The sequence below is a fragment of the Varanus komodoensis genome, unplaced genomic scaffold (genome assembly GCF_004798865.1).
Source record: "Varanus komodoensis strain SLA01 unplaced genomic scaffold, ASM479886v1 scaffold12, whole genome shotgun sequence".
Taxonomy (NCBI): Eukaryota; Metazoa; Chordata; class Lepidosauria; order Squamata; family Varanidae; genus Varanus; species Varanus komodoensis.
The window spans coordinates 17,745,933-17,770,269 of NW_025335349.1; the positions used below are offsets into that span (position 1 = coordinate 17,745,933).

The 24,337-nt window shown below is 44.0% G+C and overlaps 1 protein-coding gene across 3 annotated transcripts in view; it reads right to left on the reverse strand.

Moving 5' to 3' along the window:
- SYBU (syntabulin) overlaps nt 1-24,337 on the reverse strand; it is a 43,604-nt gene that overhangs the window by 15,628 nt on the left and 3,639 nt on the right. For 2 of the 3 annotated variants that reach the window (XM_044421789.1, XM_044421790.1), the window contains exon 3: nt 5,929-6,129. In XM_044421789.1, the coding sequence (XP_044277724.1) occupies nt 5,929-6,129 (201 nt within the window). Of the gene's footprint in view, nt 1-5,928; nt 6,130-13,190; nt 13,584-24,337 lie in introns of those variants that run through there. The other variant, XM_044421791.1, reaches the window with a different exon arrangement.

The window sequence follows — 24,337 nt, forward strand, 5'->3', positions numbered from 1 at the left end:
GTACTACTTTTTGTACCTATTTGGGAAAAAAATGCAACAGAGATTAGATAAGCTTATTTCCTCGACAATGTATCCTTGCATAAAATCACAAATTATCACTCTGTGAAATTAAAGGGCCTCCTTGTATGAAACATCCTGGCGAAGGATGGATCAAATTTCCTTCTTTGTGCAGGCTCCTTGCGTGCTGGTGGCCAGTGGGTAGCAGCAGGCATAAAAGGATATTTTAACAATCGCATAGCAAGGAGCAATTCCAGATCATTTGAAGCCAAGCATTCTTCTAGTTGGGCAGTATGCCTACCAGTTAATAAATAATCAAATACCTCTCTCTCTCTCTCTTTCTCTCTCTCTCTCTCAGTCTGGCATGAGCAAATTAGATTTTAGGCAGATGGTCCAGCCAGAGCTTAGCTTTATCATGTACTAAAGTCTGTGAAACAGAGGTGTTCACAACTTTGGTTGAAGTGTGCAAGACCTGAGATCATTAACAACTACCCATCAGTAAGCCTGGCTGCATTTACTTTTAAAAGTGCCTGATTTCCACTCACAGGTGTAAAAGAAAACTAAGGCATAGAGACACCATCCTGATGCAATACACTGACAACTGGTCCAAGAGAGAAGCAGAAGACCAGGTGGCTGCAACAGTGAGAAGGAAGGACTGTGAGGGAAGACCACTGGTCTGGGTCCGTGCAAGTTGTGAAGAGCCACTGAGTAATATGGAAGTCAGGGGGCACTGAGGCACCTTTGCTACCCCTCAGCTCTCTTCCAGGTGGGCCTGCAACAGCTGTTCCTTTCTAGGGTTCCAGCAATGATAACGTGCCCCAAACCATTTCCATCCTTCTGCTGTTTCTAACAGAAGCATCCTTTCTTGGGGGGCATGGGAGTGGGGGAGTAGGTGGGCTGCTGCTGCTGCTGCTAATCTTTGGAAAGGTCTGATGTACCCCTGCAAGCTTCCTCTTAGCAGGCAGAGACTGCCTTCATTTATCTCAGGGTCTCCATACTTGCTCTGCTTCTATCATCACTCACCATCTTGGTTTACTCTTAGGGGTCAGTCACTGAAACGGAGTCAGTCACTGCGATTTGAGTCCCACCCTTTAAACTGCACAGGGTCATCTCTTGCCATTCCTACATGAGGCCGATGACCTGCTGCATCGACTTTCAGTTTTGTCACAGAACTGAGATCTGAATGTGACACGTGGAGAGCTTCCTTTCCTGATTTCATGCTACACAGAGGCGAAGTGAAAACAAATTTGAGGAAATCATGCATTCTTCTGCTCCCACAATTAAATGCTGTATTTACCCTGCCCTCCCTGCAAGCCCTTGCTGGAAGTGTTGGTTACTCACAGACATGAACCCGGAGGGTTGCAACATCCTCTGAACTCAGAAACAACTGTTTGAAGGGAATGAGGAGCACACAATTAACGTCTCAGGTGAAAAAACACTCTGTCTGCCTAGCTCTGTGTTTCTTTCCATTTTCTGATAATTTTATAGTGCCACAAAGATAGAACTCAGGGTACAGTTGGCTACAAAGGAACATCTACACAAGAGAACTTGTGGTGTCAACATCTTGATGCATGTTATCTCAGAGCATCTGAATGTCTAGCAGTGGTTCTTTCAGTACAGAGAACTCATATGATGCAGATCTCATTGATTACATTTTGAATAGGGTATTTACTTAATCTTTATGGAACCACAGAAACTATCTTTCTGCGCAAAAACAAGAATGCTTTCATTTTTTTTGCCATTTTTTTCCCAGAGAGATGTGTGTATTTTATGCTTTTCATGGAGTATAGTTTAATACTGGCGTATCCATGGAGACAGATCCCTTAACAACTGCTCGAGTTAGCAGGTCAAATAAGCAAACCTACACAGCACCATAGCAACAGACGTGAAACTAAAAGGGAGCCTATCAGCAAATGAGCAGCATCCCTCTCTCTCTCTCTCTCTCTCTCTCTCTCTCTCTCTCTCTCTCTCTCGGGAGTTTGTGCAGCCTGTTATCGCAATGCACAGACTATCTTCACCAAGAGGAAGAGCACCATCCATTTTAAGAAGGTACAAGAAGAAACAAAGACTCACACCCGCTACCAGCACCAAAAGTAATAGTCTGCTAAGAAAACAGAACATGATCAGATTGTTTTTGTGCAACTGGTGTCAGAGGCTGCACAATCCAGAAACAAAGGAGCAATTAACCGGGAAGAGTAACACCTGTGGAAGAATACGCACATGCTTCCACACACAGGGATGGCCTTCCCATGAAGCAGGATGAAGTGCCCACACCAGGAAGCAATGTGGGAGGAGTGGCAAGTTGCACCGCTCCGCACCACCGGATGGCGGGTTCCAGTCACCGTGGCTACCCCCTCCAGCAGGTGCTCCGGAAAGCCCTTCCACACGCTATCCCCTCTGCCATTTGCTTCAGCGAGGCAGCAGCTGGTGAGGTTCTCTAGAACAGCCGCCCTCCCTCTGGTGGTCTCACTGCTCACAGCTGAAAGGTGCGGCTGCAGGGGGTCTTGTGAGGTTGCATCCAGAGACTCCAGGGAGCTCTGGGAAGGTTCTTGAGACAGCCTCGTACCCGCTGCTTTGGGCTGTGCAACTCTCTGCATGATGAGGCAGAAGGGACAGCTGGCTGCAAAGGTAAGTGAGGTACAGGGCAAAAGATGCCAGTCACATGCGGCAGCAGGAAGGGGGGCAAGGTGGCGACGAACCATGCATGCTTTCTCCAGCCTTAGAGAGCTTGTTCCAGGGCTGCACACTCCCTCTGGATAGCTGTCCCTCTCAGTTTAGGGTCCTTTCCCTCGGGAGGGGTCTTTCACCGATGTAAGGTGCGTAGTCAGTGTGTAAGCTCCTAACAAGCGAATTACACTCATCCTAACCCTAATCCTTACCCTAACTCTTCAAGTGTTGCCCAGGTGGCTTAGAAAACAAACACGCCCAGGACACAAGGAATTTAAATTGGAATTTAAATCTTCTTATAGCAAAGCAAATTATTTGGCAATATCCATTGCAGATGAGGGAGTTCCTGTCTGGATCAAAACCACAGCAGTGGAAAAGGATTAAAGGTTTCCTCGCCTCCATGTTGGGGCCCCAATTAAGATCAGGACTCCTGCACCTATAGTAGAGTAAAAAGAAAGGGGGGAAAGGCCATTGCCAGTAGCCCCATCTTTAAAGTATGATGTGCTTTGACCCTTTGTTTCTCTTGGAAAAGGGTCCACGGAAGGAAGAGGTGGAGTTTGAAGGAGGGCTCGATGTAACATAGTGCGGACATGCCACTAATTGCATTGATCTCATGTGGCAGGGCATATTCAATGGTCAGCTCATGAAAAAGAGACTTTCCGATGAAAAATGTTTGGTGGCAGAGCTGGAGGAGCAAACTTTACTCACAGTGAGATGGACAAGGGGGAAACAAGGATGGACAAGGCCAGCTATGGCCTTAAAATAAGGAGTTTGTACCCAAGATGGAACAGAAGCAACCTCACAGAAAGACATCACCTGCTTTATATCTGTCATTCTATGGAGCCAACTCCTGCACAAACACCTGAAAGACACACCTGTACAGCAGTCCCATAACTGTTGCCTCATCTGTTCTGCTTCTGTCCTCAAATACATCCTAGGTGTGGGTTCTGAACTCTGAAAAACATAGCTGCTTGCAGTTGGAACCAGTAACAGCAAGCATATCACTGATGAATATGTGGACATATATTCTTATTGTTATGTGCCATCGAGTTATCTCTGACTTATGGCAACCCTATGAATGCAACCCCTCCAAAATGTCCTATCCAGGACAGCCCTGCTCGGCTCTTGTAAATTCAAGGCTGTAGAGTCAGACCATCTTATATTTGGGTGAACAAATATATGATTTCAAAACTTTCACACTGCAGAAAACATCAGGTGAACTATTGTCAGAAACAGCAGAAGAAGCTGGTAAGATCTTCAGTGGGAATAAAAAGAAGCCTATTTTTTTTTCTTTTTGGAATCAGAAGGGGTGAAAAATATAAACACACTTATGAGAGTACAATTTTTTCAATATCAATGTCTCCATGGGCTAAATTGCAGGCTACTGTAAACACAGAGAGCTGATCTTAACCATTCTGTTGTTATTGTTGTAAGCAAAGACACAATCCAGGGCCAGTCTGCATTGGAAACAAAAGGGTTAAACCACTTTTTCCAGGCACCCCCCCCCCACACACACACACACATATGCTGTAGGGGTAGCAAACTGAGAGGGAGGGCCGCCTAAGTGAAAATACTTCTCTCTCTCTCCCACATGGTGGGCCTGATCTGGATCACTCACCCATGCAGTGACACTAAGGCAGACAACGTGGTGAGGATCAGCTGCGCGAGAGAGATGTCATGCCACTGAGTGAAACAGGACAACCCCCTCTAACTTCCAGTAAGAATGGTATGAACAGCATTTTCACATTGCCAACAGGTCAGTGCAAAACAATGATCTAAAAGCTGTTCAACCATTCCCATGACAAAGCCACTATTCAATTGGGCACATTCTGTATCTCTGTCTGAACAGCAAACACATTATTTTTTCTCCATGGTCTGCTGATCCTTGCAGTCAGCCACAAACAAAAAACAGCAACCCAAGCTCAATATGACAAATATCATTCAAAAACTCTCTGCTGAGTGCATTTTCCCCATGAAGATCTCAGTGCATTGATCACTTTTCGATCAGGGCGAAAATGGATGCCCTGCATGATGTCCTGCAGAACCTCCGGCAAGCGCCTCCCGCAAAGTCGTCCTCATGGCTGTTAATTAGGAAGGCAGCCTGCTTCCAGCTACTGACTCTTAACTAGGAAAGGGACATACCAATCGTTGGGACGTGGTCATCTTTCACATTCAGAGGCCACTTTTTAATTTCAGATACAATCCAAGTACAGCTGAATGAACCAACCAGGGACAGAAACGGGGGATGAAGCCCAGAGCCCCACAGTTTGTGGGTGGGGGACACATGATTACCCAAAGAGCAGCAGGTGAGAGGGGACAGCAAACGGGTCTGGTGCCAGCACCTGGGCCAGCATGGAGCTGCCAGGGTCCATTGGGGTGGACACTAGCTGCCACAGAAATCCCTGGAGTCACATGAGCACCATGATCTAAGTAAACTTAAAATAGGAAACTGCTCAGAGCTGCTGCTGCTGTTATTCAACTACCACCAATATATCAGGAATGAAGACGTGGTTGTAAAGCATGATGTGGTGGGGGTGGGGGTGGGGGGGGAGAGAAATGTTAGTTGTGCACATCACAAATGAATAATACACTAACACACCCTCCCCTTCACAGCTCTCATAAGACCAGCAAGCCCAGGGTGTTGCATCCTGCTGCAATCAATCTTCAGCTATACTGTGAAACTATGGCTCAATAAAACATTCTAGGCTAAAGCTAGACTTAGTCTTACTTAGAGTAGAACCATGGGGGAGGCACGCCTGATAATGCACTCATTTGTTGCTTAGAACCATGCCCTTCAGAAGAAAGAGAACTCTTTATCCGAGCAGCAAATTAACCTCAACTGACGTGAGCATGACAAAAATATAATGCAATTCCTAGAAGGCATCCAATGAATTTGTATTTCATATAAATTGCTCTTATCTTACTGAAATTTGATCTAGGCCTCAAATGATTCAAACTTTATCCTTTCAGTATTGAATTTCTATTTGTTCAGGCTTTTATTGTGGGTAGTCTATTGTTTATGCTTGGCTCTCAATGCTTTTTGCAACAAGTTTCTTTCTTTAAAAATATTTTGCACCATTCAAAACAAAGGCAGCATCTGACAAGGCAAAGATCAAACAAACCACATATATCTTAAATGCAGACTCTGTCTCTGTACCCATTTACTGTAAGTGGGTGTAGTATGCCATTTGGAAATGCTATAAGAAAGCAAAAAGCAAAAACAAAGGCAATAGCTCAAACTGCAGAGCTCCAAAGTGACCTTACCCGGTTTTATGAGGCTGGTCTTTGTTTCCTTCTTATATCGAGCCGACTGTTGAGTTCCGTCCCCCATTGTTCCCGAATTAAATTTCTTTCTTGTGTAGTCTCCTCCATCGCTGCCTGTACAAAAAACGACTGGACTGTTTCCAGTATCAGGAGGAGTCTTAACTGGAGATACTGACTGGCTACTGGGGCAACCCGTGTCATCTGAAAACAGGAGACCAAAAGGGGAAGGGGGAGCCACAAGATAGGTTATGTGTCAGATTGAATACAGGTGGCAGCATTTTTTACTTTCTTAGTCTTGGCATTACAGTGTACAGCCATTGGTTTCCAGCAAAGCATGCAGTCTCTGAAATAGTCAATAAAATAAATTTCAATGGGGCATTTCTGTTCCTTCATTTCAGCATTTAACAATGTAATTGGGGGTAGGCAACATTAAAGGGTATCGGGATGGGTTTTGGATGTCTAAGAAGTGTAAAGGGCCATGCTACATGGTGAAAATGTGAAAAGCAAAAGAGACATAACAACATAACTGATTGATCATCACCATTTCCTGAGCACAGCAATGGTCTCTTGTTCTCCAGCAAAAAAACTCTGCCTCATAACACATACAATGGGGTAACTCTCCCTTCTCATCTCCAACAAGATCTTTGGGGTGAAGTTTTGCCTTGGGTTGCACAAGTTATCATGTCATCCAATGCTTTTCCTCCTAACCCTCCAGCTCTTTTCCGAAGAGGCAGTGCCCCTTACCACTGAAACAATCTTCGGAAAGGAAAAATATTGTCACGAAATGTTTACCTGTGCCAAATTTCTGCACTCTTTTTGTAAGCTGGGGGCTCACCTGGCTCACAGAGCAACATGACATGTCAGAGTACTGGTTCTGTGTGGGTTGTCACTGAACAGTGAGTTGGAGTTGAATTGTTGGTTTTTGTACTGTGTGAGCCCAGTCATGCTGACAACTCATGGCTTGTTCACCAAAATCAGCCCACAGTTCATAACCCATAACTAATCATGTGTTCTCTGTGTAGGTTGCTCATGGTAGGTTCACACAACACAGCAGCCCATGATTCAACAACAACCACAGTTCTGCAACAATCTACATTCAGCCCATACTCTGGCTTGCCATGTCGTGTGCATCCAAGTCCTCAGATTCCCAGTTCCAGATAGGAGAGGGCTTGCTGCTGCAGGCCAGACTCTCTGTTGAACGGGATCGTCTCCGGCAGCCTAAGTGCAGCAAGCTTCCTTCACCCTTAGGTTTCACCAGTTTTCCTGCTTATTTTGAGAAGGAAGAAGGAGTGCTCTAGCTTGACAGAGACAAATATCTCTCTCTCTCTCTCTCTCTCTCTCTCTCTCTCTCTCTCACACACACACACACACACACACACACACACACACACACAGAGGGTGCCAGCCATATAAGACATAATGGATTCTCACATATGAATATGCATTAAATTAACGAGAAGGAATGAAAAGTGTATCATATTTTTCTAAAATGGGGGTGATTCTCCGAATACCTCAGTAGATAATTTTGCCCCTCAAACACTTTACTTGGTGCCTACAAGGATGCCCTAACTCTCCCACTTTTCACACACACACAGACACACACACTTTCTTATCATCAGCTGGGATCACTTCAAGGCAAAATGAGGAACTGCGGCTTCTCCCATCTTCATTTCTCCCTAAATGCTTTTAAGCCATATATGAGACCTCAAGACATTCTTAGGGAATGGAGCTGATGGGTGGCAGCAGACCGATGCTCTCTTCTACAGTGTGCCCAGCCACCGACAAAGAGGAGAGGAGAGGAGAGGAGAGGAGAGGAGAGGAGAGGAGAGGAGAGGAGCTGTTCTGAAAGTGAGAAAGAAAAACAGATAGCAGGTTGGGGGCGGGCAGGGAGGCTGAGCTGGCTTGCCAAGAGGCTGTGGAGAAAACAAGCTTACCTCCAGGTTATCTTTGAGCTAAAAACTGCAGGGTCCAAATTATTGCTTCATGAGCTGGGGCTCAGACCCCAACTCTGTCTCTGAGGAATATTTCTTATTCTTTGTGAATACCTTATTCACATTTCTTATTCTTTGTGAAAACCTTCATTTCTTATTCTTTGTGAATACCTTCACAAAGGAGGTCATACCTTCCCTGACAACTATTTCATGGTAGTAGCCATGCCGGATTGTCAATGGCCAAATGCTCCCATGGGCCCAAATGGGTTGCCACTGACTTAGAATAATGCATACTAGCTCTTGTTGTGACTTCTAGCTATGTTTGGTGCAAACCATTGTTTGTGCATCAGGATGGAATAGCAAACAATGGTTTGTGACCCATTTTTGATCCCCCCCCCTTTATATGCAAAGGAGGGAAGCAGAGAGGAAGGTGCACTTGAACCTGAGGCTTGGTAGAGCTTATGGTTGCAAGGAAAACCCATGGTAGGTTATCCCTGAACAGTTGCAAAGAAACCCTCATGTGCAGGCAGTTTTGTCATCCGTGATAACGTATGTGTTGCTTCCCTCTGCCAAAGGCAACTCAGAGCAACTTATATGCACAAGTACTGAAATACATAATTAACATAACAACTCCCCTCCAAGATCAGTATAAACCACAATCCATACAGCCATTAACATAAAAATAAATCCCGTTTATAAGCATAAAAACTTAATCAAAAAACAACAGGATACAAAAAGTGTTAATTTGCAATGCACCAGAATAGTGGACACACTTAATTCCAGGGAAATCCATTTCTTACAACACTTTCCAAACATTTCCCCTTCCATCTAAGTCCTACTTGTAGCAACAGGGGTTTCTCCCCAGGAAGAGTGCTTTGGCTTATAGCCTTAGGATGTGTGCCCAGAGACACCCCCCCCTGCCCCACCCCACCTCTGCCTTTGCCTCGAACTGCTCCTCTCTCCATGCTTCAGGTGAATGTGCATTTTGGCTTTCAGTGTCAACTGTTTGGCTCCTTTTTCTGCTGAAATGTTTGCTTGAGGTTTCTTTTTTTTAAGCTGTTGACATGTGCATTGAAAAGTAGGTAGCTGCTTTTGTGACGGACACAGGGGTCAACCAAACTGCACAATGCACAGTTCTGGTTTTGCAATCTACACACAGGGACCCATCAATCAGGGCAATGTACAACCTTGCTCTGATGGGGTCAGGGGAAAGATGGACATGTGACTTCATGTTTGACGCAAAAGGTTCACCAGTAATTGCCTATCTAGCTTCTACTGAAGTCCAGAAGAAATTCCCCCAGGCTGGATCTGGAATAGAACGTTCATTGATCATCCTCCTATGGGAGGCTCAAAAAACGGATAGTATCTGTGCACACCTTTAACCTACATTGTGTTGGTCTGCTCCACTCCCTAAAGCAGGGAAGGAAATTATTTTGGGCAGAGTTCCTCTCTTTTGTCTACAGGAGTCCAATATTTACTGCTTGGTGGAAAAATAACTCTTTTGCCTATTTGAAGTGAGTCAGCATCCTCTGCAGCTCATCTTTATCCAATTGTTTTAGAAGGCAAGCTGGTCACAAAAGTGTTTTGGAAAAATGCCCACATTTATACTATTTTCTCTAGTCTGAAAGGCTAAGCAAGAAAGCTGCCCTGCCCTGTCCTTTTCTGTACAAGCCTTGTATTTTATGCACTCAGGATAATGCAACCAAGTTGGGAGAAAATCTGAACTTTGGAAAGAACTCATGAGGTCCATCCACTATATTTGTTTGCTGTCAGCATGCCCAAAGAGAATGCAGCAGGTGTTGCGAACAAGCTAATGCTTTACAAGGCATAATATTTCATTAGCAACTGGAAGGTCTAAATGCACAGCACATTTTCTAGGTTTCCCTTTCATAAGAAGGGAGAGGTGTGTCTGCTGGCGATCTGGTCAACATAAACAGAGACAGTGTTGTTCACTTAGAGTGCCACTGAGCGCCACTCCTCTGTAAAGGAGAAGATAGCAAGCAAGCCAGATCACCCAATAAAGTACTTTTGAGCATGAACAGGGTGCCTTGAATTGCTGTTGCTCCCTGATGGTTTTGCTTTGCCTTGCAAAGAGCTTATTTAGACAGGAAATTCAACCTGCCTATGAACTGATGATCTATATTCCCTAACAATCACTGTGAAGAGAGGCTTCCTCTCTGTGTCTTTCTAAAACTGTTTAAAATATTTGTGGGCTATTTTGTTGTTTTGGCTGGGCTCCTATTGTTGGTCCATTCTTTTCTTTTCATTTTCTCATGAGCTGCCCTGAGTGTTTCTCTAGATTGGGGTGCAAAACTGCTTTCAACCCAAGGACCAAATTGGTCTGCAAGGTTAAAAGCAGAAGTGGTGTGGCTAAAATACAAAAACAATGACGATAGCAGCAGCAGCCTAGAATATTTTACTTTAAAGCTCTTACTGCCAGAAAGTAAGCATTAAGGGAGACATTTCAACCTTTGGGAGTGAGGGTGGGGAGCATGGAACAAGCAAAGCCAGAAAAGCAGCAAGCGATGGGCAGTTTGGAGAATGCGTAAAGCCTAGGAAAGGAGGTGCCATTCTCTGAGGAAGCCCAGACTGCTAGACTGGATCCCATGCACAACAGAAAGGTCCACAACAGAAGAGAAATTCAACTGAAGGACTTGCTGATTTGTACTTAAGGCTGCACTCTTATGCAGCTGCCCTACAAAAGATGGGGGACTTCCTTGTGAATGACCGCTTGCAGGTCTCTTGGGGGGCAATCCTATGCATGCATAGGCAGAGAAAAGTCCTAAAACTGCCAGACGCCACTGTGATTTCCTGCAAACACCTCAAGGCAGAGGCATTCCAGGGCACCAGGAAATTTGAATGGTAGCCCCCGGCACTGCTTGCTTCACCGCTGTCCGCTACTGTCACCAGGGCAGCCTTCTGGGGCTTGTCAAGACGGGATCAGGTCCTCTCTGCTTTTGCTGGCTTCTCTCAAACCTGGAGCCAGCCCTGCAACTGACATTCAGCTACGTGCTCTTCCACTTTAACCGAAATTGCTGAAGCTCTCCAGCTTTCATGGACACGAGGCTGATTATCATGGGAACAGAGTGAACTTGGCACAGGCAACATCCCTCCTCTTGGATCCTATCATGAATGACCTTTAGACATACCAATAACTAAGCCAGGCTTTTAAATTCAGCTGCAGACAATGAAAGGATCTGCTGTATGCAATCCTCTTTTCTATGGCCGCGCTGTTATTTTTAACAAACTGTATACCTAACACCGGTGCACAAAGCCTCTCCCTCGAACAGCCACATGGAAAGCATACATCTGTACAGCTGTGATCCCCATCTCTTTCTGCCAGGGGACATTTTTTCCATCAATGCAAGTATCAGATGGACAGTTGAAAGTTGTGTCTCTTGCTGGATCAAGATTTTCACCATCACCCAGAATAGCAGCTGCACATGAAACTGAGCTGTCCATCACGGAAGGCAAAGTCATTTCTTGACACCAGGCAGAGGTCACATCTCTGCACATAAAAATTACAATTGCAGGAAATGGCAGAGTACACGCATCCTACTTTACATAGGACAGTCCTCTGTTTGAAGAACTATATAGTCTGGTTTGCAACTGAAAAAAAATAAGGAGGGAGAGCAGTGATCTTACTGGCTCCTACCATAATTCTTTCTAAATGTGCATACCTTCTGAAAATCTGTATCCTTTTAATCCTCTTTTTCAGTGATACAGTTCCACCTTTTTAAGGTGGGAGGAATGTACAGCTGGCCATCTTAGGAAATGGAGAACAATGAATGATGTTTATCACAATAAGATCCCATCTTCTTTCCAAAGGCAGCTTGCATGGATAAAGCCCCTTTTATCCTTACAATAACCCTATAAGTTATGTTATTAAGCTGAGAGATACTGACTAGCCCAAGATTAGCTAGTAAACTTCATGGTTGCGAGTGGATTTGAACTTGGCTCTCCCCCTCCACTAGTTTGACATTCTTAATCACTACAAAAGCCTCAACTGGCAATAGTTAATTTCTAGTACCAAAATTATAATGTTTACACACACATGTACCTACACAAGCCAACATTAGAAAAGGAATGATGATAATTCATTTTTGTCATTCATGACATTGGGACCGCTGTTCAAAGGAAAATGTCTAAAATTGCACTAGGACCCTCACCAGATATCTGGAGTACCTGGATTTGGGTTCAGAGAAATCTGGGTTCAGAGCTTTGCTTATCCATACAAAGAGTGCTTGGGTTTGCAGAACCATTCTCTCACACAGAATGGCCCTATGTATCCTTCGCTAGAGGTTTAAAGGCTAGTTACTTGATAGAACACACTAGTTTTTTCTTGTACCAGTGTGTGGGACAGAAACCAAATAGGCTCAAATGATAAGAAAGGGGATTTGGACTGAACATTAGCAAGCCTGTTTGGCAGTGGAACAGGCTGCTTTGGAAAGTGGTGGACTCTCCTTTGGTGGATATGTTTAAGGAGAGATGGAACAGCCATCTACTAGGGATGCTGTAGCAATAGATTTTATGTCTGGCTGGGAGCTTGATGACCTTTGAGGTTCCTTCTAATGCATTGAACTTAAGCTGTCTGAGAAATGCTCACAGCATTGCAATTAACAATTACAATCTATTTTGTCTCTCTGCAAAATGGGAGTTGTTAAAAGCCCTTATGATAAACTTTAAAGTCTTCTGACTATATTATCATGCTTAACTGAAAAACAGAACACTGCAAAATCTTCTGAGCCTTTTTTGACTTATATAGTGAAAATCCTGCTTAGGAATTTTAATGTATTAAGTAGTATAGAAAAAATAAATACATCAAATGAAATATTTAGTAAGGTGCCTTTCTTGCCTTCAGCAACATTTTCACCAATTTATACTTACAGATTCATTCAGATAAACACACATCTCAAAATAAGTGGGATCATACAGAATATCATCTCATTTAAATAAATTTCTGTCATTCAGAAACATCCATCAAAATATGGCCAGTAGACTGCAGTAGCAAAACTGATACACAACCAGTGCCTGGCTTTATATAATACTGAGCATGTATGCATTCCTTTTGGAGCATTCAGAACAATTTATCTCCTTTCAACAGTGCCCAATAACAGGAGGCTGTGAAGTCCAATATAATTAACCCTATGGGGTAGATGGAAGTGGAGGAGACACAGAGGTTGAGGGATAAAGAAGTTACCGACCCTTCTTTCTGTTGCTTCAAGAACCTAGGAACGAAAGGAAATCTTTCTTACTGCAAATGAAAGCTCACCACCACTTGCCAAGATATGCAAGAGCTGCCTGCGGCCAGCTTGAATTTTTCCTGCCTACCTCTGTAGCCTTGCCACAATTCGTCTTTCATGTCAGAAGCAGAGGCTTGACAAATCATGAACAGCAGTTGGCTGGCTCACACACAGATGCCTGGAAGATTCTTGAAGATGTAATCCACACCCCCACCGCCAAGTTAGCAAGCCTGTTGCAAGATCCAGGATTCCTCAGCAAAAAGCTGCTTGTGAGAGTGGATCCCTTCTATAGAAGTTTCCACAGCCGAGATAAGAGAAGCGATTACCAGACTGCAAAGTCCCAGCCTTAATCATGTTTGGGGTGGAGAGGAAATTTCCATGTCACCCTTTGGTAACTGGAGAGAACATTTCCCTCTGTGAGAAAAGCTGCCTTAGGCTCCAAATGGAGTTCCATAGAACTGAGGAGGAAAGAAGGGAAAGGAAGGGATGGTGAAAGCAGGAAACCATGACCTAGCAGTCTTACTCCGCCTCTGGTTACTTGATCGTTGCATTTTTATTCTCTCTCTCTCTCTCTCTCTCTCTCTCTCTCTCTCTCTCTCTCTCTCTCTCTCTCTGCGTGTGTGTGTGTGTGTGTGTGTGTGTGTGTGTGTGTGTGTGAGTTTAGAGATACATTCTGTCAACTTTCTGCTTTCCTGACTTGGCAGCACTTAATCTAGAACAGCACAAAATGTTTTCACTCCGGCTTTTTGCACAAGGCCGTCTGTTACAAACAGTTTCTATTAGATGTCAGCTGTAACTTGGCTGGGAGCTCCAGCAGGAAGCATTTGAGTTAACCTCTTAACAGAAAAAGCACTTCAACATCCTCAATTGCCTGGGAATTAAGACTATGCTATTTTTTCTCTCTCCTTGCCTCCCACCCAACCACTGAAAAGAATGTTATTTGTACCCGTTCCAGGATCTCAAGTCAATGGTTAAGATGGCCCAGGTGGAACACCTACATTAAAGTTAAAGACCCATCTTGACTATGGATTTGTGGTGTGGTCTCAATTACTCAGTGTCCCAGTTTGCCAACTAGTTCAGCTTTCCCCACACCAATGCCCTTCAAATGTCCTGGACTATAACTTCGGCCATGCTGGCTGGGGCTAGTGAAAGCTGAAGAGCAAAACACTGGTCTTCTTTAATGAGACCATATATGTAGATCCACAGTCTCAAAGTATGTTATGAGAGCGTATGGGAGAATAACATTCTCTGTTTCATTATTTAAAGCTCCGCTCCTACAAATAGAGGGAAATAAACCTCCAAGTCCTGGTGGTTCCCAAGCTGGCATAGGATCCTGGGGGCAGGTATTGGGGAATCTCTGTTGTTACGGAATGGAGATAGTAGTGAAGGCTGTGGGTAACGGACATGTCTGTGCAGAGAACAAGGACTGGGGTGGCTTCACTCACATAGCATCATCCCCTCTATGGAAGGTGCTAAGCAGGTGATATTCCTAGCTGAGTTGGCAGTTGAAGTGCCCCTCCACTCAATCCGGAGGCACCCTTTAGTGGGGGAATCCAGCACTCAGCAAGACAACTTCCCAGGTGACCCAATGGCAACCCAGCAATCAATAATCAGATGAAGTTGGCAGGGATATGGCCCTGTCCCGTGTGACCAGGCAGGGCCACACTGCCAGCCATCATTCGCCACTGGGGAAATGGATGAGGGTCACCACCCCTGCTATACAGACTAGCTGGAGGTAAGCCCTATTGAACTCAAGGGGGTTTCCTTTCAAGTTGATATGCATATGATAGTGCTGCTGTTGGGTAAATGATGTCACTAAACCAGATCATTGCCCAGAAGATGAGGAACTGAGATGGAGAATAATCTACTGAAGGCTGTGTACCTGGCAGACCTGGACTGAAACATCATTTCAATGTGTCATCCAGATCTACCTTGTCCAAACCCAACATCCCAATCCAGATTGGCATGCCTGAGTGTCATATAAGAGCATCTGTACATACAGAAGCTGCCCCTCCTGTGGTGTGGTGGTAAGAGTACGTGCGATGCAGATCCAGATTCCTATGAGCCACAGTGTCTGTCCTGGGGTCACTCACTCTTTTTCAGCCTAGCCTCCTTCACAGGTTTGTTCTTAGGATTAAATGGAGGGGAAATGCACATGTGCTGCTGTGACCTGCTTTGAGAAAAGAGTACGTAGGAATGGGAAAAGCCAGATAATGTACACCATCCACTTCAATGGAACACATTCACTTCAACTGGAAAGGAGCCACTTGAAAGAAGCCAGTTCACTGAACTTTTATGGGCAGAGCTGGGGAGTTTTGCTTGTACCAGAATCCTGTGAAAGAGCTGCTTGATTATTTTGTTTCTCAGAGTTATTTCATTTTTTTTTTGTTATCACATTTTTTTTGCTTTATGAACTTCCCAAAGCTCTCTGGGAAGTTCATAAAGCACTACTTAAATCTATAAAATATAATAGTGTAATAAAAATTAATATAAAAAGTGCCTAAGAGGCCAAAGGATATGTCAGCTTCCTTGTTCTGAGGCTGCAGACAGTAATCTGGCTTCAGACCTGAGAATCAAAGCCCCAGCCACCCCGTTATGCTCACAGCTGGTGCAGAAAAAATCATGCTGGCTGCTTCTCTGAAGTTGGAAATGCAACCTCAGAGTGGGGTAAAAGGGGGCATTTGATGGTAGGAAGGGGAGGACAAAAATCTGAGCTATCCTGATGGTTCTCCAGTATCTTTCTTTCCTCCTCCAAAATGCTTTTGCTAAACAGGCCAGAAAGCCTGCTTAGCAAAAATCCAGGGCCTGAGGACAGGGCAGCAAAGATCACCTCTGCTGTTTCTCGTGCCCCACATTGGATGCTCCTAAACCTCCAGGTTTGAGGCCCTACAAGCATTACATGGCTTTTGTGAAAACACACCCAAAACTTGAAGTGAACAGGGTATCACTCCATTCCTCTTAAATCCTGCTACTTCCATGAAAGAAAAGAAACAGAACAACTGTAGACCAAGTGTCTTCTTCAGATCATTGCCCAGAAAAAAACAGAAACCAGGCAAATATCTACATTGCAAACTTCAAATGGGTTTATCCCAGTTGAATCACCCTGTCTTCTTCCTAAGGTTACCATACTGTTTTTTTTGCTGAAAGTATTGGAAGTATCTATTAGAGCAGCATGGAATGGGAAAGGAGGAGAGAAAAGCAAGCTGGAATCTTTAAGTGCATTGCTGGAAGATTTCCAATAGCATTCTCTGTTTAACCTCCCCCCAGAACCCCATGACAACCAGAGAAAGGGTTGTCCTGCCCATTTATAAAGTAAAATCTCTCATCCCTACTGAATACAATGTAAATGCATACTTGTATATGCAAGGCATCCCAGTATATTGCTCATAAAATCAAGTGGGTAATTGGCATTGCCTCCAAGCTACCACATTGCACTGGGCTTCCTTGGGTAGACCTTAGGGTTTTGGTAAACAAGGACTTACAGTCTGCCCACCCTTGTATTAGAGCTCCTTAATTTTAATCATCTAGTTCTTATGGTTTTCCTGTTAGGGTAAACCAGACCAAACAGACATCAAGGCTCCTGTAACTTTAAAAGAGGGAATTTCAGCGAGTCAATGAAAAGCACCTATTCTGCACAATTGTTAAGTGTCCTTTCTTTCAACTGCCCCATCCTTCTCCTGGAAAGAGAAATGGTCTCTCAAAAGGCAGTTCTATTCCTACTTACCTTGGACCAAACCCTATTAATGGGGCTTACTTCTAAGTAGACACATCTAGACGTGCACTGATAGTTTATAAGGGTCATTCTGAGCGCTTTGGTGCTGTCCTCTAATTAAACAAAAAGTTTGTTTGGTTTTTTCTCTCCCTTTCTTTGGTTCTGCAGACCTTTGCAATTTTTCATCAGCACAAAAGCCTAATTGAGAGATCATTTATTCTTCAAAAAGAAGTAATAAAGTGTATCTTTCAGGCTGGATCTAGTTATTAAACTTTACGCTGAGTCTTACGTGCAGAATATACAATGAACAATTGCATGCAATTAAAAGAAATGAGCAGAGAGCAGGGAGGCAAGCCGAGGGATGCTTTATTTGCTGCAGTGACTGATATACAAAGCAGGAGAAGACAGAAGGGCACGTCAGCTGGCTTGGCTTGGCTCCCAAGCAGGTGCATGAGGCATTGCTATGAAGACAATCACTGACCAGGAGAGCTCAGGCTACACTAAACCAGCCTTGCAGGTGCTGGGTGAAATAACAAACTATGTGCACTTCTGGTCCTAAAGGCGTGTTAGGGGTCAGGCTAAATTACCATCCAGGCAGCTATTACAATTCAGTGCCTTCAGTTACAAAGGATTGGCCACCGCTGTATCTTGTGAGCGGGAACCTTTGTTATACTAGGCCAATAGCTAGGGCAGATTTTGGCCTGTGTGAACAGGAGGAACTCAAAACTTGCTGGAATGGGATCTAACATGGAGGAAAGAGCTGAGTTTGGCCTGCAGGAAACCCCTAGACAATCAAGGGAGGTCTGTCACACTGCATACCCTCATCTTAAGCTTAGTGTAAATAAAATGTGTATGTTACATCAGAAAAACCAGTGTTCTCCTCCTCAGGAAATTGAAGATTGAGTATGTGCTGAAATTTCTCACCACCCAGAAGTGGGTTGCATGCATGGAGCATTGGGCCAGTTCACATGATCACCACAGCCTACCATAGCCTCTCGAGATAAGCCATGGTGGGTTGTGGCCCATGTGGATGGCCCTTCTGGATATTCCATTCTGGGCAAAGCATGGCATCAGAACCTGGGTGACTGACAGGAACTAAAGGTTAGACTACCCACAAATAACCCTACAATAGACCATGGGCCAGTTGAGGTGGTTCTTTTTTAAAAACCCTCAAACAACCCCTACTGCCCAAGCTCAGATGACATGGCAGATTGGGGCCTGGATAGGCAATCTGGTGTCCATAAGTCTGTTGTGGCTTAAATAGGCCACAATGTACTGCTATGATCATGTGAAGAGATCAATACGTTCACTGTGAATTAAGTCCCCTGGAGCTCAACGAGGCTTACTCGTGATTAAATATTTCCAGCACTGCAACCTAAGAGTGAAACCCTAAGCAAGTCCACTCAGAAATAATTCAGAATGAGTTCAGTGTTGCTTATTCCTAGGAAAGTGTGCCTATGACTAATGTTTCAGTTTGGCTGTCCCCAGAAGTATAGGATGAATAACAGCAATTTAATAAATAGAAATGCTTGCTACCCAAACAGAGTAGATAACAAAAGAATTCCTGGGGGATAGGCTTAACAACGGCTGTTAGCAGGGCTGCGCTTACCAGAATGAAATGGCAGCCTAAGACAGGAAGTCAGGAAATTACAACAAATGGTTAGTTATTCAGTTTATTATTATATTGTTACTGCCAGGGAGGGGGAGAAATGTTCTGTGTCAGATGCCAAAATGAGTTGACCGACCTTGAGCTCTGCATGCCTTCACTTTCTGGGGGTAGCTGAGTGGTGCCACGAACTGGTCTGCCTCAGGCAACAAAATGCCTTGGGCTGGTCCTGGCTCTTAGACATGGTAAGTCAATCAGGCTTCCATTTTCAGAGGCAGTGTACCTCAGAACATCAGCTGCTTGGAACAAAGAGCAGGAAGGCTCCTAGCTAATGGCCTTTTCCAAGCTGTTACACTCTAGATGTCTTGGTCTGCAATCCCCATCCTCCCCAATCAACTGGGCATGCTAGCTAGGCTGATGGGAACTGCAGTTTGGAACATTTGGAGGGCACTAAGTTGAGGAAAGTTGCTGTGCAGGCTTGCTGCCTAAAATTTCAATATTTTTGATCAGGCAGAGGTAATAGAGAACTCAGGATCATGTTTGTACAATCACAGTGGATAAAGTTACATACTCAAGAAGCTTTGCTAAACAAGAGAATAAAACATTTTTAAGCTATTTCTCTGACCTGGTTCACACATCATGGCAACCTATGTTGAGTAAACCAGTCAAGGTGGGCATTGTGTCATCCAGCCTCAGATTCTTCCCTGCTGAGTGGCTTGTTTGTTTGTGGCAACAAGGCACCCTGAGAACCCACAGCTTGTTCTAGGGGTTACCTTACCCATCATGGGTTGTCTTCTCATCCAAACCCAGGAGACCAATCCCATTGTAGGGTGTAAAAAGCAGCAAGAAGCCACTTGAGAAGAACAGTAGAAACTGCTTGCTGCTCTAATCCTTTAAACATTCTGGGAGCAGGACAAATGTATACAATCAGACGGGATCGTTTCCAGTCCTTCCTAGGTGTTCACCTATGGCTGCCTGAGTCTTGCCTGGACAGTTTCCTAATAAGGTCTGCTGTCGAAGTGTGGTGCAAACATGTACATGTGAGGCTGCATATAGACTGCTTTGTGCACACTTTGCAGCTGCCAGTTGGCAAGTAGTCAATTGAAAAGCCGAGTGACGAAGGGTTCTTTTCCCCAGAAAGTAGGTGGCAAGTAGCTGTGAGATCTGTGTCCTCCTGTCCTCCTAACCCCGAATGGTCCAATTTGCTAGGGCAGAAAGAACAGAACATTTTCCTTTGACAGCTGTGGAAAAGTGGCCACAAAAAGGGGTAGGAGAATTAGATCCCCCCTCCCCTTTCTGGAGTTCCTAGGGACCGGAGCAAGGGACCGGCAGACTGAAAATTGTCACAGCAATGCACATAAACAAAATGAATGTATCCCACCCAAATGAGGGAATCTAGTTCTGCACCCCATTATGGGGGTGAAAGGTGTTGGCTGCTTTGCTTTTCAACTGACAGTCTGCCAACTGACAGCTGTCGAATGTGCACAAGGCAACCTACAAACACCCTCAACAGGTCAGCGTGCATTCATGTTTGCAGTGCACTTTGACAGTAAGCATGTGGTAGGTCATTCGCCAAGTAAGACTCCACATTTGGGTAGCTATAGATGCGCACCTGTGAAGGACTAAAAAAAGAAGAAAAAACTATAATGTAAAAATACCAACATATCACCATGGTGGGGTAGATTGCAATCGAGTGATTGATGTGCCTATTTGGCCTGCTGCCCTGGTGTTAACTGTTTCTAGACAGCTTCATGTTGTCCGTTTGTGGTTCTTGTGGCACAAACCTATGCATGTTTAGACAGACAGAAATCCTACAATTCCCAGCATTCCCTGGCTTATATGGCTGGTTGGGAGTGCTCATGTCAGGTGCCAGGCTTTTTCTGTCTAAAGATGCACGGGGCTGTACTCTGTCTTGTTATTTCCAGGCAGCTAGCGTGGCTTCACTTGCATTCACAGATGCTCTCTGTTTTAGAGCAGCTGCACAGACAGACTATTAAAAGCCCGATAGCTGATTCTTGCTAAAAGTACACAGTTTTACCATGAGTGGCAAGGTAATTGTGGTGTGCGCAGCTTATGAGGAAAGCAGAGTTGATGTGGCGAACTACACTGAGGCAAGGCAGCCAGCTGATGCTGCTGGGAGAATGTTTTTCTCGGCTTGACATCTGAATCCCGAGGCTGAAATCCAAACCAAAGGGTGAAGCAGGGAGGGGGAATGTGGGAGGGTGCTTGTTTCCCTGTCAGATGACAGACGGCACACACCAAAGCATTTGTTTCATTTTGTTGAATGCTAGCATCCAGCTGGAAGGTTGACAGTAAGCCATATCATGAGCTCCTCGTGCAATTGCTAGAATACATGAGCATTTTGAAATGTATCCCCATCCTGCACCTATCAGCGATTCCACGGACGAAATAACGCTATTAGAAAATCTACTTGCACAATTTACAGCCCAGCTCAGTTCAACAGGTTTTATTCTCAGCAGAACTCAGATCCTGAGGGACTGCAAGCTTCAACTGTTTATTGTTACCTACAGTATTATTAAGGACATCACCACAGATGGATTAATCCCAAGTGATCCAAACTGCAACACATCTGCGGCATTATGCAACGCACACAAATGCCTTGTATGTGGCAGGCTCATGTGGAATCCTGCACAGACGTACCCAATGCAATGTCATGAGGAAATCAGTCCCACAGAGTTCATAGGGGCAGATCCTCATGGGCTGTGCTGTAAAAAGCTCCACATGCAACCTCTGCATAGCTCACAGACTCAACTACATGGGCACATCGTATTATTATCATTGTTTTGAAGTCTGCAGGCCGCACATTACCTATGAGTTCACCTGGGATGAGAAATGAACAGTTGTCAAGGCAAACACACACTTATGCAGCTCAGCTGTATTATTTTCCAAAAAGAGGAGTGCCACAAAACTATGCCCTTGGAACAAGGCCAGCCTGACGTCAGAGGCAAGATAATCAACAGTTTGGGTATTTGTTTCAGCTATGCAAATGCCTAGCACAAAAAGATACACAAAGGGAATTCAGAGTGATATTCAGTTGGGGAATATCTCTTACATTCCAGAGGATGCAATGAGTTAGTCTAGACTAGTATCAGTCGAGATTGGGGGTACTATTTCTCGTGGATTAATTGGTAAAAAGATCAGTTGTCTGACCGTTAAGTTACTGAACTACAATGAGAAAATAAAGTGCTGTTGTTAAGATCAAACATGGCTTGGAGGGAGGCTGCAGGAGCACCTGTTTTTGAGGGCAGCCTGCACACCCTGGGGCAGCTTCCTTTTGTACCAGAAACTCTGTCCCCAGTCAGAGAGGTTTAGAAACAGTGGAATGAAGGCTGGACAAACCAGCTTCTAATCTCCACTTATTCATGAAGTGCATTGGGTGACTCTGTGCTAGTCACTCTTTCCAAACCCAGCCTACCTGATGGGATTGTTACTGTGATGGTCAAATGGGGGGAAAGGACCACAAGCTCTTTGTGGGGACGTTGGGATCAACACAAATACTGTCAGGAAGGTGTCCTACAGATGCTCTGAAGTACATTTAAATTTGCGAAAGGCTGAGGCAGGTGTTTGGATTTAAGCAGTAAAACTTGTAATGTAATTATATTTATCCTTTGTTTGTGATGAACAACTATAAATTTCTGGTATTATTTTGCTCAGTGCAATTTCTTACTCAAAAACCAGATGCCCTGCTTTCTGGAAATCAATGGCTACTTCTAAAAGTTAGCATAACTCTGAGCGTTATTACTATCCTTTTGTTTTGGTGGGGGGCATGCAACAAAGAAACACATTGTCTCTACTATGGTAGTGTAATTGCAATGCACTTCTGTGGCTGTACCTTGCCACATAGAAGTGGGGGGGGGGGCTTTATGAGCAAGCAAGCCATTTTGTCAAGCAGTCCTACACCTCTCCAGCCATTAAAAACTTCATATGGTCTCTATGGGCAATGTTTTCCTTATGGGATGTCAATGAAACCTCTTGGCGGTTGGGCCCAGATTGTCAGGCATTTTCAGTAAGTTCTGGAGCTCACACTGTCATGGCCTATTTAATGGCCACCATTTCTTCCCAGGAATAATTGAGAATTTTAGGGAAGACGTAAGAAAACTGTTCTGAATTCTCTTCACAGTCAAAGATTTCTCATCACCATAAGAAAATTCTCATCACCCTATTTGTCTCAGCACTCATTGTGAGGGAAATCATGATATCTAAAGTAGTAGAAAGCCAATGTGTGCCTGCAGTGTTTATAATTAAGAAATCACTTCTGCTTCTTCCATGAGAACTTCTTCAAATCATCTCTGCAAAGAACCAGTGCATCCTACTTAAAGCAGACCCTCTACAATGAATGAGGCTTAACCTAGACTAACATTGGAGTCATCCCATTAGATATAGCTAAAGCTTTTAGTTACTCTGTAGTTGGAGGAACATTTCCATTAATCAAATTAATATCCTAGACTGCAATCCTAAGTCTTTTGGCTTGTAAACCCCACAGCACTCAGTGGAATTTGCATCTGAGTAGACACAAGTAGGATTGTACTCTCAGGAAGCAATCCTAAGCATGTTTAGACAGAAATTTGTTCTTGGCTAGTAGAGAGATGCAGGGAAATGTAGGATTTATTTCTGTCTAAATATGCATAGTTCTGTGCCCTTAATGTATTTTGGGGAAGAAAATATATATTTTCCATTTCATACTGTAATTGCCACAATCAACACAGCTTGTGCTCATCATTTTATTATTGACCCACCCATGGGATACAGTGAATCAGTGGGAAGTCTGGTGTCGAAAATCAATTTTGGTACATGACACATGCCTGGTGAGTCAATCCTTATTAATGATGTAAGGACTATACAGGGCTTTAGGGTTTTTGTTGTTGTCATTGGTTTTTATTACTCCTTACATTTTACACACAAAAATTCAAACTTTTCCTGAACACACATTGCCCTTTAAGACTGTCAAAATGTATAAACCTTGGCTCAGTTAAAATAGACATGCCATTTTTCCATGGGACTCTTAAGATAAACACCTCCTAATCCAAACAGCAACATCTGAGTTCAATCAGAGACAAATGTTTAATAGGTTCAGGACTGAATTGAATGAACAACAACCTTCTTTTTATCTACATTGCTCTATACACACCCAAGCAAATCAGTGCATGGAAAATGACAGAAATATATGTGTATGCCTATCAGGACCCACATATCTGATAGACTGATTGCTCTCACTCAGTAAACAGTGATTTTCCACAGATTTTGGCTAGTGTGCTAGTTAACAAGAAGCCCTTTGGAGAGTTATTCCATTTCCTTAAGGGCAGAAAGTTTTTTCCACTGTCATAATATTATATTTCATGGCCATCCGATGAAATTGAATGGTGGTATAATCTGCAAAGTCCTTCTTCGCTCAGTGTTTTATCAAACTATGGAATTCATTTCTACAAAATGTAAGGACAGCCACTGATTTGGATGGCTTTAAAAGGGGATTAAACAAATTCATGGAGGAGAATCCTACCACTGGCTTGTAGTCATGATAGCTATATGCAAAAGAAGAAAAGGAAGGCCAAATAAATGACGGATTGACTTCATAAAGGAAGTCACAGCTTTGAAATTAGAACAGTTAAGCAGGAATGTTCTGGACAGGCCATTCTGGGGGGCTTTTATTTATAGAGTTTCTGTAAGTCAGAGATGGCTTGATAGCACGTAACAACAACATAGCTCCAGTAGCAGAGGCAGAATGGCTTTGTATAGGCATAGTTGGGAAACCATAAGCAGAAGGGTTTTGTTGTACCCATGTCCTGCTTGTGGACTTCCTGCAGGCATCTGGTGGGGAAAAGAATGCTGAACTAGCTAGGCCTTTGTCTGATCCGGCACTGATTCTAGACTTGTTTCTCTGTTGCTCCAAAGGGCAGTA